This window comes from Aythya ferina (assembly GCF_964211825.1).
Source record: "Aythya ferina genome assembly, chromosome: Z".
NCBI lineage: Eukaryota > Metazoa > Chordata > Aves > Anseriformes > Anatidae > Aythya > Aythya ferina.
Genome location: NC_140299.1, coordinates 83416967 through 83432830, shown reverse-complemented (window position 1 = coordinate 83432830; position 15864 = coordinate 83416967). Strand labels below are relative to the sequence as shown.

At 36.2% G+C, this 15864-nt stretch overlaps 1 protein-coding gene across 5 annotated transcripts in view; it reads left to right on the top strand.

Annotated features, from left to right (window-relative positions):
* KIAA0825 overlaps positions 1–15864 on the top strand; it is a gene marked incomplete at its 5' end in the record, with an annotated part of 250673 nt that overhangs the window by 137566 nt on the left and 97243 nt on the right. For 3 of the 5 annotated variants that reach the window (XM_084504191.1, XM_084504188.1, XM_084504190.1), the window contains one exon: positions 155–249. In XM_084504191.1, the coding sequence (XP_084360317.1) occupies positions 155–249 (95 nt within the window). Of the gene's footprint in view, positions 1–154; positions 250–7439; positions 7838–15864 lie in introns of those variants that run through there. The other 2 variants (XM_084504192.1, XM_084504189.1) reach the window with 1 other exon arrangement.

The following is a 15864-nucleotide window of genomic DNA, read 5'->3' as shown; positions in this document are numbered from 1 at the left end:
CCTTCTCCTGTGGACATGATTGATATCATCTGTCTAAGTCCTTGTTCTAGACCCCCCTCCTTCTTGGTTAGTATATCACAGCTGGAGCTTTAATTTGCTGATGATATTAACACTGATTAATAACTAACAATAGCTTCTTGCCATGTATCAACAGTCAACCATTACTGAATGGAACTGGGATTGGTCAAATTTCCTGCCAAATTATTTGGGACTGAAGCAGATGACCTTCAGGGTGCTGCTGGCACACAGGTAAGGGGATTCTGGCAATTAACTGTGCTTTCCACTTGTCTGCATTACTTTAAAATGGTCAGTGAATATATAATTTTCTGGTGAACTTTATAAAATAAATTATATATTTATTTTTAAGTATGCAGTTTTTAAGTTGAGTTACTTATTGTCTTTGTGTATTTGATTCATGCAAAGATGAATTCCTGTTTTGAAGACATAGTTATTTCTGGCTTAGACATCAATCTATGTTGATATTGCCCATAAACTGTGGTTTGAAAAGAAATAAGTAATTGTTAACTTTGCTAGAGCTATACAGCCAATGGAGATTTCAGCACAGAACTTTGGGGATGTTTGTTCAAATTGTAATGAGTCTTAAATTCATCTGGGAGCATGAAAAATATAGCTAGAAATATGAAGTATTTCTTTAATGGGTTTTAACTAATGAAACTTACTTTAACAGTGTTTTACTTCTAAAATTTATATCTATTTACCAACTAAGGAGATATTAAATTGAGGTTATACTTGTTAATTTCGGAAAGAGCAATTTTTAAAATTCCAAAAATTATAGGTGGAAAAAATGGGTGTATTTTATAAAATACTTCTTACATAGCCTTGTAAGACCTGGAAAACATATGTTGTGAACCAAAAAGTTTAATGCTCCTTTCATAATTCTGAATCCTTGTAAGGGTAATATCTGTTATGGTTGTATCACTTGCCTTTGAAAGTGAACTGTTTTTCTATTTAGAAACTGCTGATGATTTCAAAAGTATATTACTTGCATGTCAAAAATATTTGTTTTTGTCACATTCTTAACTTATCACTAGCAATTAATGTCCTACACACTTAAGTCCACCCTCATTTTATATATAAAATATTTTTGCAGTTTATTTCCATTCATCTTAATTTTGCTATGATGAATTTTTCTCTTACTTAAATAGTTATTTTCCAAAATTTCAATACAATTGCATAGAAAGTTATGCTGGCAAAAATGTGCTCTCCATTTTGCCAGTCAGTTCTCCTCTTGATGTCCTCTATTACCCAGAACCAAGCAGAATATAGGATTATGTGGAGATCTTGGTCTGCACCAGTAGTGCCATTTTTATGTTAAATGGCAGAGATGATTCAGATCTACTTCTTTAATTTGATAATTCTCCTGCTGATTAGTAACTCCTGTCCTTCATTTAAAAATGAAGTAAACTAAAAAAGTTTGTCCTTTTAAAGGAGAGTTTAATAATCTTAGACTCAAGATGGTTCTGATACTTCCCTTTGTGTTGATGTCATATGAGACAAATGAGAGACCTGTTTTGCAGAGGGAACATCTTCTGTGGTCACTTCTTCTCCAGTGTCTTTAAACACATTTAATTTTCCTTTTGATCCCTGTACAAAGTTTAAAAAGAAGCCATGTATATACCTTCTCTGTCCTCTGTATTACATGCTTTTATCACATCATCTATTGCATCTCTTTTTTCCCTTCAATAACTGCCCTAATTTTTGTCATCCTTCCTAATTTGCAAATGTCTCCATTCACTGCCCTTCTACATGATATGAAAATTCTCATCTTGAAGTGACATTATGCAAGACATTAATGATTATCTAATGGATTTATTATTCAAACCTCTCCTCTCTATTTTACAGACCAACAGATCATCTAAACCCATTGTGAGCATTAAGCAGAATTGCTAATCCCAGTATCTCCCACAGTGATCAGCATCTCCAACCCAGCTTGTCCTTAAATGACTCAAATTTTAGCCTAGAGAAAGTATTTCTGTTCATGTTTTCAGCTAGCTAAACCAATTCTTGCTGGTCTGGTGGTTACTCCAGCAAGCCTTACAATGACTCAAGTAAGCCCTATCTTTACATGATGCTTCATGCTCCTTCCTAAAACTTCATAAATCTCAGCCTTACTTGTGCTTAGGTCTTAATCACGTACTCACTTAGCGTGATCCTTATTTTGACCTCCTGCTTGCATTGCCCTCCTCCATTGTGTTTTTACTATTTGCCTCCTAAGATGAGGTCATCAAAACCAAGGGCTGTAACTTAAGAGTACAAGCACTCATTTCTTTAACACACTCTAAATCTTTCTCTTATCAGTTATTTCTGTGCAGATAAAAATATTTTTACCTGTTCTATTGAATATTTTACCTGTTCTATTCTACCTATACACTGAAGTCTATTTATTTATATGTTTAAAGAAAAATACTGTCTGATGTATATGAAGCAAAATAGGTATGTTCTACTTTCACTTTTTTTTTTTTTTGGGGGGGGGGTGGGGGGAGGGGGAGGGAAAAAGTTTTACAATGCTTAGGGGACTCATTTACAAGGGAAATGCTCCTCTAACCTAGTTAATGACGGAGTTAGGTGGGAGGGGGTTATGGGAGCATTGTCCCAGAGCCAGCAAGTGGTAGGCAAATTAATTGGTTGGTGGTTAGGGGAAAGTAAAAGACTTTTAGGACTGGTTAAAACAGAATGAATTGTTGTATACTGCTCACTGTTGGCTACACATGAGTGCGTGAATCTATTGCACTCATTCCTATGATCTTCAAAGTGTTCAGAAGACCTTAAATGACACCTGTCATTTAAGGATTTTTTTCAGCAGCAAGTTTTCAAAGTAGAGTAGAAAACCTGGAATTGTTTATATATTGACTTTAGGGAAACTGTCATAAACTAAAAATGTGTTTTCTACTACAATTAGGTAAAATATGTATGCTTTGTAGTAGTGTTTGCTGCTAAATATGCACAAACACCCGCATTCTTATAATTTCAGAATTGTTTTTAACATAGAATCACAGAATCATCTAGGTTGGAAGAGACCTCCAAGATCACAGAGTCCAACCTCTGACCTAACACTAACAAGTCCTCCACTAAACCATATCACTGGGCACTAAATCTAAACATCTTTTAAAGATCTCCAGGGATGGTGACTCAGCCACTTCCCTGGGCAGCCCATTCCAATGCCGAACAACCCTCTCAGTAATGAAGTTCTTCCTAATATCCAACCTAAACCCTGATGCAGCTTTAGCCCATTCCCCCTCATCCTGTCACCAGGCACCTGGGAGAATAGACCAACTCCCACCTCGCCACAACCTACTTTAAGGTACCTGTAGAGAGTGATAAGGTCACCCCCGAGCCTCCTCTTCTCCAGGCTGAACAAGCCCAGCTCCCCTAGCCACTCCTCATAAGACTTGTTCTCCAGACCCCTCACCAGCTTCGTTGCCCTTCTCTGGACTTGCTCGAGCACCTCGATGTCCTTCTTGTAGCGAGGGGCCCAAAACTGAACACAGTACTCGAGGTGCGGCCTCACCAGAGCTGAGTACAGGGGGACGATCACCTCCCTAGCCCTGCTGGTCACACTGTTCCTGATACAAGCCAGGATGCCATTGGCCTTATTCTGTCTGATAAATTACTGGGCTGGCACTGTTTACATGTGAAACTGTTGTTTAGGAAGGCAAAGACTATCCTTGGCACTAGAGTGCTATACTAATATAAAGAAAATCATTTTGTGCTGTCGAATTTGATCTTGTACATAATGTCTCTATTTGAAATCCTTTTGACTATACTTGGTAAGAACCATCTACTCGCCTTTTATGAATTAATTTGTTAATATAGTTATGGCATTACTATTCAAGCACTAGTTAGCTGTTTATTTATTAATTTACTTATTTATTTATTTACCATTGGTTATGCTTAATAAAACTGAAATTTAGTTTAAAAAAATCTTGTTTAGAATTTTGAGTGATTGCAGGGCAAAATCTGCATAGCTCTTGTATATTCTAGTGGATACACAGACACCATCTGTTGAGAATGGTAGCCATATGGTGAACTATTTATAGAAAATGTTTATATTCATTGTGTTGTTGATTATCTAGATATCCAGAAAATGCTCTTTTAAAATCCAGTTTATCAACACATGGAAAAATGCATTATGTAGTTTTGAGATTGAAAAGAATGTCAGCAAACTGCATGCACTTTGCTGCTTGTGAAGGATTTTTATGTAACTGTACAGAAGCCCAAGTCTGAGAAATGAAGATACCATACATATGATAAGGTAGCAAGTTCTCTGACAATTTTCTTTGTAGTAGAAACAAATGGTGGAAGAGGAGTTACTGGCATGTTGCCAAGAGAGAGGCCATATCTGCATGGCAGAGCATGCCAGTGTTATGTCTAATGTGCTTTTGCATGTGTTAGTCAAGCCTTCTTCTAAACTGCAGATGCTCCTAGACCTTTTGTATCCACACTGCCAGATATTGATAATCAATATTGTTGTTAAAGCTACATGTCAACTATTAATGATGTGTTGCTGGGGAACTGTGATGCCATTAATACTGCAGTAATTACCACCTGCTTGGTGAGACTATAATGGATGCCCTTATGATGTATATGTGAACAGGCTTTCTAATATACATGGGAGGCTAGCAAATACAGTATCAGACTGTTACCAAATCAGAAGAAACAGGTGAAAGGTGTTAATTCCTCACTGCACATCTCTTGGTTGGGCACAGATTAAGGTTTAAATCCTGGTGCTGGATCAAAAAAGTAGGAGAAAAAAAAAAAGAGTTCATTGAATTTTTGGATAGGCAAGGTCTCTTTTCCATAAATAAGCTGGTCAAGGAGAAGTTTTATGTCAGATCCGTCAACATAAGAATTATCCTCCTTCTGCTTATCTTCTTCTGATACAACTAATGAAACTACACTCTGATCTCAAAGGATCTGTCAAAAACAGCTTAGTACCCTGCCTGGCAGTTTTAAAGTATTGGTGACAGAATGTATATTGCTAAGCAAAAGGAAAGATGATACTCTGTAAATGCTATCTGAATGCCACTTCATCCACTATTATGGATACAACTTTAGCACAAATTGCAAAGGAAAGTGAGGTGAAAGGTGAGATTTCCCATATGTAGTATGTTTCAGACTTTTCTGTTTGTTACCAGTATATCTCTCCTGCAGACATGTTGATGAATCCTATGAATAAAATAATATTCTCCAATAACTGATGCTAAAAAGGAAAAGACTGTTATATCCCAGTTAATGTAAATTCCTTTTTAATACTTGGAAATTCTTTATGATGAGGCTTTACATGGGATGTGAAAGTATGTATTCAGCAGCTCTTCCTGAAGTAACAGCTATAATATTGCTTCAATAAGGTTTTGTTCTAACTTGATGCTTTCAATTGCTCAAAATTTGCCTATAGAAAAAGGGGAAAAAAAAAAAAAAATATTGGCTATGTTTGCATTAAAATGTGTAGAAAGCATTGCCTTCTGGCTATTTTGGCCTGTGACTGAAAAGGCATTTTGCTAATGTTGTCCCACTGTATCTTGCTTTCCCCATTAAAATCAGGTAGTATTTGTCCATGTTTGTATGTTCTTTGATATGTTTTGATGCAAAAAATAAGTAAATGTAATGCATTAATGGTAATAATGCATATATACATTTAGTGTTATAATTCATGTTTCGTCAGTTTCTTTTAAAGTCTACATCTTCTTTATAAGTAGATATTTTTGTATACTGCAATCACAAATGATTATTTGGAAATGTGACACTTTGACATTTTATGCCACTATCTAATTAATGTGATGACTGGCATCCCATGACCTGGCTGACTTTTCTTAAAAATAGATGTGTCTTTTCATCTGCAAACAATTTGCCTTCCTTTCAACTCTGTCTTGGATCCTGTTGCTAAGTAAGGATTCTTAAGTGGAGAAAATCACATTTGACGCCTTATCTGTTCTTCTTTCTCTTTCTGATTCAAGTTTTCACTCTTAATAGATACATAGGAATCGTAAGCTCTAAATGCATATTAATGCACTCTGAGTACTGATTACCCTAACTATACACACTACTAAGCTACTCATTTCATCTATAGGCTTTCTCACTATACCCACAAAGGAAGAGGCTACAAGACACAAGCCAACAAACTAAAAGTCTGTTTTGCCCACCAAGCCATTGTTTCTTTCTTCTGTTTCTGTTAGATCAGGAATTTTCAGCAAGGTGCTAGTAATACAGAATAATTTGGTTTCCATACAGGGAATCTCAATTTCTTTGCTAGCTGTAATGAGTTGAGACATGTAAATCCCCTGAAAGGTAGATGGGGAAGTAATAATATCAAAGTTAAACAGATGGAAAATCTAGTTCTATAGTTACCTTTTAAGTTTTCTTCAACATTGTGAAATTAGTCCGTAGCAAATCCAAGAGTAGAAGCTAGCTCTTGTAAGTAAATTTTAAGATGCAAAAGCTAAAATGCAACAGTCCCAGTTGGCAACAAAGGGCAAGTGTCTCACCTTTACTTATCTAAGCAATTTCTTTTAAGTATAATTTGAATTACCTTGCAGTCTTCTTAGGAAGTGACAGGCTGGTTAGTTTGCTGAAGGAATTGGGGGGAAAAATGTTGCTTTGTCTTGACCTTGAGACATTTGCTGTTCGTACTACATATCAACTAGCAAGGACTGGTAGGTGCTACTGCGATGACAGACTTTTCATAGTCATAACTCTTCCTTCTCCATGTTGTACCCTCTCTCCCAGAGCTACCGCTTTCCCACAGTTTTTTTGGCTTTCTCACATGGCCTTGCTGGATGCACTTCCATTATCCTGCCTGGCCTACCCTGATTAAATAGCTAACTGCTTAAGGAAGGATGAGAAGTCCCAAAGATCTAATTGCCTCTCCTCCAGGACCAGTTGACAAAGTAAATCTTCCCCAGAAAGTTTTCTGATCATGACATGATTAAATATGGGAGAGTCGGGCAATTCCACATGTGCACAATAGGCACTGTGACTTGTGTAGTCACCTTCAAACCTGCCTAAGCACTGTGATTTGGGTCTTTGTGAGCTAACATGCTGACTGATGGTCTGGCCCAGAAAAACTGGTGGTGGTTGTTGTTGGTGGTGTGTTTTGTTTGTTTGTTTGTTTTTCCACTATAAACATCTTTCTGGGATCTAACAAAAAAAAAAAATATCTTTGTAAAGATTGGGAAACCATTATGCATCCTGCATCATGCAGGAAAGAGGGAATTCAGAATTGTCATTCTAATAGTTGACACTGGAAAATGTCATTGAAGAGAGCTTTTTTATGTTAGTCTTTAGATTGACAGGTTATGACAAAACTGCATTCATGTTGCTTGAATACATCTTTTGTCTAGTTTTACATGCTTTTTGACTTGTCTAGAAAATGACATATTGAGGTTTTCATTAGTCTTAACCAGGTGTGATTTTCTTTATAGAAGATACCTTGGTAGGACTACAGTGGAGGCGAATAAACCAGTGAAGCTTAGAAAGGCCACGGCCCTTCTTCGGATGGTAGTGATGAGTTGAAAGACTCATTAATCAACAAGCAAGTCACAGGTGTGATGGCTTTCCTGCAAAGTGCCAACAGACTGTGAAAGTCACATCCAACACATGAAACTGTTAAACTAGACACATCTATAAACATTCTTAAACTTTTTTTCTTCCCCTTTTAGTTGGAAAAAATACAACCCTGCAATGTTTTAACTATTGACTTTTAATAAATAAATAAATAAATAATCTCTTTTGTAAGGGACACTGTTTTTGTTTAAAACAGAAGGAAAAACAGGTACTGTTTTAGTTGTTGCTCATTTTAATAAAAGTTCATTTAAGCACACAGTTTTGATTTGGAATGATAAGTTTATATGGTTGTTGTACTTGTGAAATGTGAACAAAAGCTTCAACAGAAAAAATTAATAGAGAGACTTTATGCATGTAAATGAAAGACCATTTTCTTCACAATTTTCAAGTCCATTCTTCTAGTACAAAAAATATCTGGAACAAAAAACTTAGTTATTCTGTAGTGCTGTACTGTAGACAGGAAGTTCTAAAGTCCTAAAATATGTAGAGGATAGGATTCAGAATCTTATTTAATCAACTAGGCCTGTATTTTTCACCTGCACTAATGGGAGAAAAACATGATAAGAAGATAAAGAATGAAATCTCTGTACACTTTTTCCACATCATTCTTCCTTAAACTCTGTGTATGCCACGGAATTAAGGAAAGTCAAGTAAGAGGTCTTATAGTGCCCCATTAATTTTGAAATTGAAATTGAAATACTCACTGTAAATAAAAAATAATTTTACTCTGACAAAGAGCAATGAATATAAATTTGCTTGGATTTGCTAATTCCGTGGTCTCCCTAATTCTCATTTTTTTCCAAATATGGATGCTCAGGATAATAAAAATATTTCTTTACAGTCTGAAGCAGATGAGAAGGTGTCCCCCACCTTTAAAAAAGAAAAAAAAAATCTGGTCTTGATTTTCATATATGAATTTAACTTTACTTTGCAGTCCACGTTCTCCATGTCTTATGTATGGATCACCAGTTGCAAAGTTATTTTGGTCTAATTCCAGTTAAATCCATGGAACTGAATAAAGTGTAATGCTTGCAGGTTCAGTGATAGCATAATGCACACAAAAGACAAAAAAATGGTGCTGCATATATTGATGACGTAATAAGGTATTATAATAGTGGTATATCAAAATCATATCTGCTTTGTCTTTACAAGGCTCTGTGAACAGATCTTAGACTGTATCTGTCTTTAAGATATATCTGCACCAGATTTTAATTTGATTACTCAACACAGTGCTACTCTGTTATTGGAAAACTTGTTAAACTATGTAATACCGTCATGTCACGTCACCCATTTTAGAAAGAGTAGTTGTAATTCCATTCTAATGGTAGCATATTTTAAAACAAATGGTCCCTGTTGGGACTAGGGAAAAATTTATTTTTTTTATTTATTTTATTTTATTTTTTATTTTTTTCCAAATTTGACCAAAGATTATTACCTGTATTTGTGCCCATTAACTTCCTGCTGTTGCTTAACTCAGTAATTAAATACCCCCTCAAAAAACGCTCTTCACAATAATATAGAAATGATCCCCTTAACTGTATTAATAAAGATGGTGACAGCTGATTTTAAATGCAACCAAACTCTTTTTCCCACTAAAGTGTTAATGAAATTAGTAATAAAAAAGTATAATGATTTCTCTTGGGATAATTACATGGGTAATTTAACAGCACATTTGGATAAAAACTGAAAGCATTTCTATGATATATAGTTAAACCTCAGTAAATGGTATATAGAAAATCAAAAGCTTTCTTATTGTCTTTCAAGTACAAAAGAAATCTTTAAAAATGTTAAATAGTAGCACCTCTTAAAAAGTAAGTTTTCTTTCATTTCCCTCATGTTTTTGACATCACATTATTTATTGTTTCATATGGAATGACTGTCAGATCATTCTATAGCATTTAATGTATTTCATCTCAGAATAAGATGCATAAAGCCAATTGTTCTGTTGTGTAGCTCATAGTGAATAAATGGGTGTTGTGTAAAAAAATCGGATGCAGTATTTTCAGAATTTTAGCAATAAACAGGAACAGCATTTGGATGATAAATATATGACTTTGGAAAAGAAATAAGTGCCAATATTGTGTTTAAAAAGAAAGAAACTACAATTTGTAATGTAAGATGATTTTTTTCATTAATATAGAAATACAATATTCAAGATCTTTCTTGATCTTGGTTTTCAGATGATGTGACTGCCCCATATGCTAATCTTGTCAAGCTAATCTTGTAGATGTTCTTTAGTTCCTATTTCATTGTTAGAAAAAGGACTTTTCTCTGGGATGTCTCAGCTTCATCTATTGCAGTTCACAGATGGAAAATAGTTCTCTAGTAGGTCAGACCCAGTTTATTTACTGCTTTTGTGAGGTCACAGTCAGCACCTTAAGCTCATCTGGAGACCAAGGGTCCTTTGTGGTAATCACAAATTGTCTGATAAGCATACGCTCAGTTCATTAGGTGAACTGATGCTTGCTCAAGTGTCAATTTTCTAGTTGTTTTGTATTATAGCCATGAGCTGGAATGTGTTCATCAGCTCACTTTTTCCACAATACCCCAAGGGGGTTTCAGAGAAACAAGCAGAAGCTCCCTATATGGAATAAGTCATAAATATGACTCAGGCTAAGAACAGACTCATTATTTTTAGACCCAGCCCCATCTACACACAATTACAATTAGTTGAAGCATCAACCTACATTAAAAAAAGACAAGCAAAAGATGCAAGATCACACATCTTTCAAATATAAATAGCCACTGCCAACAGCAAATCTGTCTCTCCTTTTGTTCATCACCTGCAAAAAATTCCATGTATGCACTGAAGATTAGCAATAACAGAATGACATTGTATGGGACCCCAAACTTGAGACCTCTCTAGGAAAAGGAGTAAGTACAAGTGCTGTTAGACACCAAAAAATTAAAAGCACTCCTGAAAAGGGAAGTAGTAGACTTACAAAGAAAAGTTCTGTTCACTTTTTCCAATATCTGCAAACAGCTTAATGGTATAACAGGGACTTAATACAGGTGACACACAATAGTAATTCCCCTGGACATTTGTTCCTTATGTGTCATAAAGAGATCATGGACCTATTTCTGTGTAAACTTCAAACCCAAATTGTCATGGATCAAGGTGACATGAGATTAAGACATTTTAAAATTTAGCTCAAAGATCATTCTCCACTACTGTGCCCAAACCAGAATGACTTAATACTAACCAGTCTCAGTTAGCCAGCTTCAGGCCATAACTTTCTGAACAAGAAAAAATCAATGACAATCAGTTCGTAAAGGGTACCTATTCCTTTTTTCTTACCAACCACAAGAAGCAGTGGGCCGAGAACAAGATTTGTGTGACTATTTTCACAGTTCTAGTGTCTTCACTGTTGTTAAACATTTCTAACAGAAAATTAACAAATTATGAGGAGCTTATTCTGTCAAGATCATGCCTTAATTTATTTTACAGCAGTGTAAAGGAATTGCTCTAATGCTTTTAGAAATATGAACATTGTCAAATTGTTGTTTACTTTATTGATTTAGATCACTGATGACTGAGTTACTTTTGCGGAAACTATTCTCTTTATACCATGATCTTTTAAGTCTTTCATCAATTTAATTCTTTTTGCAAATGGTTTCCAAGCCCTATTTAAAAAAAAATAAATGAATAAATAATCTTAAAAAACAAAAACAAACAAACAAAAACCCAACAACAAACTATTAGTCTCTTTAAGCGTCATGTTACACTCAGAATCAAGAGAATATCGTGAGCTGGATATTCTTGATGATAATAAGGGTCATCAAGTCCAACTGCTGGCTCCTCACAGCACCGCCCACAAAATCAAACCTTATGTCTGAGAGCATTTTCCAGACTTTTCTAAAACTCTGGCAGGCTTGGTGCCATGACCACAGCCCCAGGGAGCCTGTCCCAGTGCCCAACCACCCTCTGGGTGCAGAACCTCTCCCTAACCCCCAGCCTGACCCTCCCCTGTCCCAGCTCCATTCCGTTCCCTCGGGTCCTGTTGCTGTTCCCAGAGAGCAGAGCTCAGCGCCTGACCCTCCGCTCCCCTCGTGAGGGAGCTGCAGGCCGCCATGAGGCCTCCCCTCAGCCTGCTCTGCTCTGTGCTGAACAAACCAAGGGACCTCAGCCACTCCACATATGTCTTGCACTCCAGACCCATCACCACCTTTGTTGCCCTTCTTTGGATACTCTTATGTCTTATGTCTATGTCCTTCTTATCTTGTGGCAACCAAAACTGCACACTGATCTTACTTGAGGTAAGGCCACACCAGTGCAGAGCAGAGTGGGACAGTTCATTCCCTCAACCAGCTGGCAGTGCTGTGCCTGATGCATCCCAGGATATGGTTACCCCTTTTGGCTGGGCACACTCTTAACTCATTTTTAACTTGCTGTCAACCAGAACTGCCAAATCTCTTTCTACAGGGCTGCTGTCCAGCCTCTCATCCCCAAGTCTGTGCACATATCTGGGATTGCTCCATCCCAGGTACAAAATCCAGCCCTTGCCCTTATTAGACTTCATATTGTTGGTGACTGTCCAGCACTCTAATTTCTAAAGATCTCTCTGCAAGACCTCTCTACTCCCCGGGGAATCAACAGGTCATCCTAACTTAATATGATTCTCAAACTTAGTGTGCATTTGAGTCCTGCATCCAAGTCATTTAGAAAAAATGTTGCAGTGAACTGGCCCCCAAAATGGAACTGGGGAACCCCACTAATGACTGACCACCAGCCTGATGTAACCCCATTTGCTATAACCCTTTGAGACTGACTCATCAGCCAACTTCTCACCCATTCTATTGGGTACTTGTCTGGCTATATGTTGAACATTTTGTCCAGAAGGATACTGTGAGGTGAGTACTGAAAGCTTTGCTGAAATCCAAAGAGATCACATCTACTGTCTTCCCTTGGTCAACTAGATATGTAATCTTGTCATAAAAGGTAATTAAGCTAGTTAAGCAGGATTTTCCCCTCAGGAATCCCAGCTGGCTATGACCGATGACTATGTTGTCAAGTCCAGCTTTTCAAGGGAAAAGAGAGCCTGGATGAAATTATTTATCAACCTGTGCAGTTGCATCTTGAAAACCTCTAGTGGGATTTGACCACACCACTGGTGAGGTTGTTCCAGTGACTGATCTCTGTGTTAAAAATTTCTTACATATATGAAGATGAAACCTCACCTCGTACAACCTTTTACCCCTTGTGTGGCTTTTACCCCCTTCATGTGGCTTCTTGTGAAGAGAGAACTTCTATCCTCTTTATAGGTGCCCTGTAAGTATGTGAATAACATGATGAGGTGTCCCCTGAGCCTTCTCTTCCTGAGGATGAAAAGGACCTAAATCCTTCAGTCCTTCAGACAGATTCTGCAGCCCTTTGTTCAACTTCATGGGCCTCCTCTGGACCCTCCACAACCCCACACTGGGGTTGGAGCTAGCCACATGGATCCTAGCGTCTTCTGACAATATAGGCTTTTGATGGTATCCACTTTCATCTACTGATATTAAGATTGATTTTTTTTTTCCTCTTGCAGTGTGTGTAATTACATGAAAGTAAGGTACTATTGCCAGATCTCATCTCCTTTAATTTTAATTTCAGCTTCTTGTATATAATTCAATTAGAATATCAACAACTTTTCCTGTTCATTCTGTACAGGATTCTTCCACAAAATAACCCCTGAAAGTGTTGATATTTTATTTGCAGACATTTTACAACAATGTTATTGGATCATTTTACATGAAAACACCTAAAACCATCCTAAGTAGCATCCCTGTAGATTTTGTTTCTTCCTCAGTCCGAGTCTTTATACAGTCAGTATCCTTCTTGGTAAGTCTGGATTTGTCATGATAGCCCTAGGATGCATGTATTCTAAAAGTCTAGAATGTCTGTCCATACAGCTTTAACAAGAATGGTTTTGCTTGTGACATTTATTTTTATCACTCTGTGTTCATCTTTGCAATATAATCAGTCCATTTTATGTAGTGTATGTATATGTGAGTATTCCACCTCCCATCAATATGCATGATTCCATTATGATTCTTCAGTATTTTTAATATCAGTGGAATCTCCTTTTTTCTTCTCTGAGTATGTATAGATGTTTGTTGAACATGGAGAGCTGGCTGCTTTGGATTTCAGTTCTATTTTTTATATTACTCCTGAATTTTACATTGCTGACTCTACAGCCCCTACCATCCCTAAATGTATGTTTTTTCTTTTCGTGTTAACAGTCTCATCTACAGTGATTTGGAGATAATTTTTATTTATTTATTTTTGTTTTGTAATGGTCTTTCCATGACATTTTCTTCTGTATTTTGTTAATTTTGTCAAATTTATTTTTTCACTTTAATCTGTCTTTGCTGTCACAGGCAGAATTTTCTTACATGGGAATTAATGAACGATTAATCTTTTTATTCCATACTAAAACATAATCCTGAAACAGCTTATTCATATCCTTAATCTAATGAGTTGCCTCTGTGAATTCAATACAATAACTTGAATTCAACATGTTAATATAGATTACATGTTTGCAGTTCTGGGGCTTGAAGAGGAGACTACTTAGAATTAGCGGGATTTTTTGGCCATCTAGTCATCTTGTGGTTGCATTTCTGTCATCTGCAAACAACTGTTTGCCTGCAGCACAGTATTTTGTCTGTATCTCGTCCACGTAAGTACACTAAAAATAGATGCTGCAGTAATTTTAATTCAAAATTGAATGATAGCTTCTGTGGGGGCCTATTGGATATTTTGAGTGTTCAGTGCTCTTCTGTTCTGTAAAATAAGTGAGTTATATAGTGAATTATACCATTAATATACATTAGTCTACTCAGTCCCATGCACAGTTTTGAGATATGATTTCTTCAAACTGATTCAGTTATAGTTTATTAGATATTATTCTTCAATGTCATCAACACATGCTACATATCTGTTCATATCTGTTCTGAGGACTAACATGTGCCCATACAAGATTCTGTGTTCCAAGCTCCAGAACAGCAAAGTATTAAAGGGGGTATTTGCCATGAGTAAATATTAAAGTAAATGTTCTGTTGACTTTTAAAAATAAAAAACACAGCACGTTTAATATTACACATTGAATCTTTTGGTTACTATATCAACTGTTGTTCTGGAATGCTAATTATTAGAACAAGTGAAAATTTGAGTTTAAACAGCATATCAGTTCTACCCAGTGGACTAAGAATTAGTAGAGGTTTTATATAGTGGATGTCAAATATTCCAGTGGTTAATGTAAGGAAGGAATTAGAATCATTTTTTCCTACTGCACTGAAAAAAAAAAAAAATGAAAAAAAAAAAAAAAAAAAAAAAAACTTGAGAAAAGGGACGAGGAATTGAAGCTCATTCTTCTGTTGCTTAAAATAATGTTTATTGCAATGATAAACAAAAGACTGAAACATGTAGAACAAGCTTTGGTATAACTAACTTAATTTTAAAAGAGCTGGGGAGTTACAGAGAATGTACACCCTGTGAACTGGTTATGTTTTTCTTTAATGACATTTTCTCAGCATCAGATAAAAACATAAAAATGAAGCTTTTTTATCTTCTGCAGCAAACTTGTCAAGTTCTCAGTGGCATCTTTTAATTGTGAAAGCCATAGGTATGCTTCAACTCTCCTACGTTATGCATTTATATCAAGATCTTTGGATGCTTATTTTTCTCTATAGTTTTAAATGTGTGGGAGCATTTGATCAGTATCCTTTTTATATTCAAAATGAGCCAGCTTCTGTCTCAAAAGTGTCTTATTGTCATGATGTCACTGCATCTCAAGATTTGTGACCTTTTGCTCCATATGGATTCATGGTAGACCACGTTGTGTTTTTGCAGACTAGATTGCTTTTGTCCCCCCGCTAGGGGGTATCAAAGCCTTTTGGACTAAAGTTTTACATACTAGTAAGTTTGCAAATAAATAAATAAATGAAATAAAAATGATATGCTAAAATAACCCAACAACAACTGAAAACACCCAACAATGAAACAAACCTAAAGTTTATGTATAATAAGGACCGCCAGATGTCGCAAAGACATCATTGATGAACTGTTTTTTTATCCAAAATGTGGCACTTATATGAGGAATAGTAGTATTGTGTTTAAGAGTTGCAGAGGCCATAACAGGTCAGTGAAATGTCCTTCAAACATTTGATTTTTACGTTTGAGAATAGGCCAAGATGAAAAGATAACCACATATCTGACATTGACATTACTACCATTTAGACAACCGATGCAATTGCCTTAGTGAGTGAGATCAATCAGGCCTTTATTACTGTGAAAACCACATA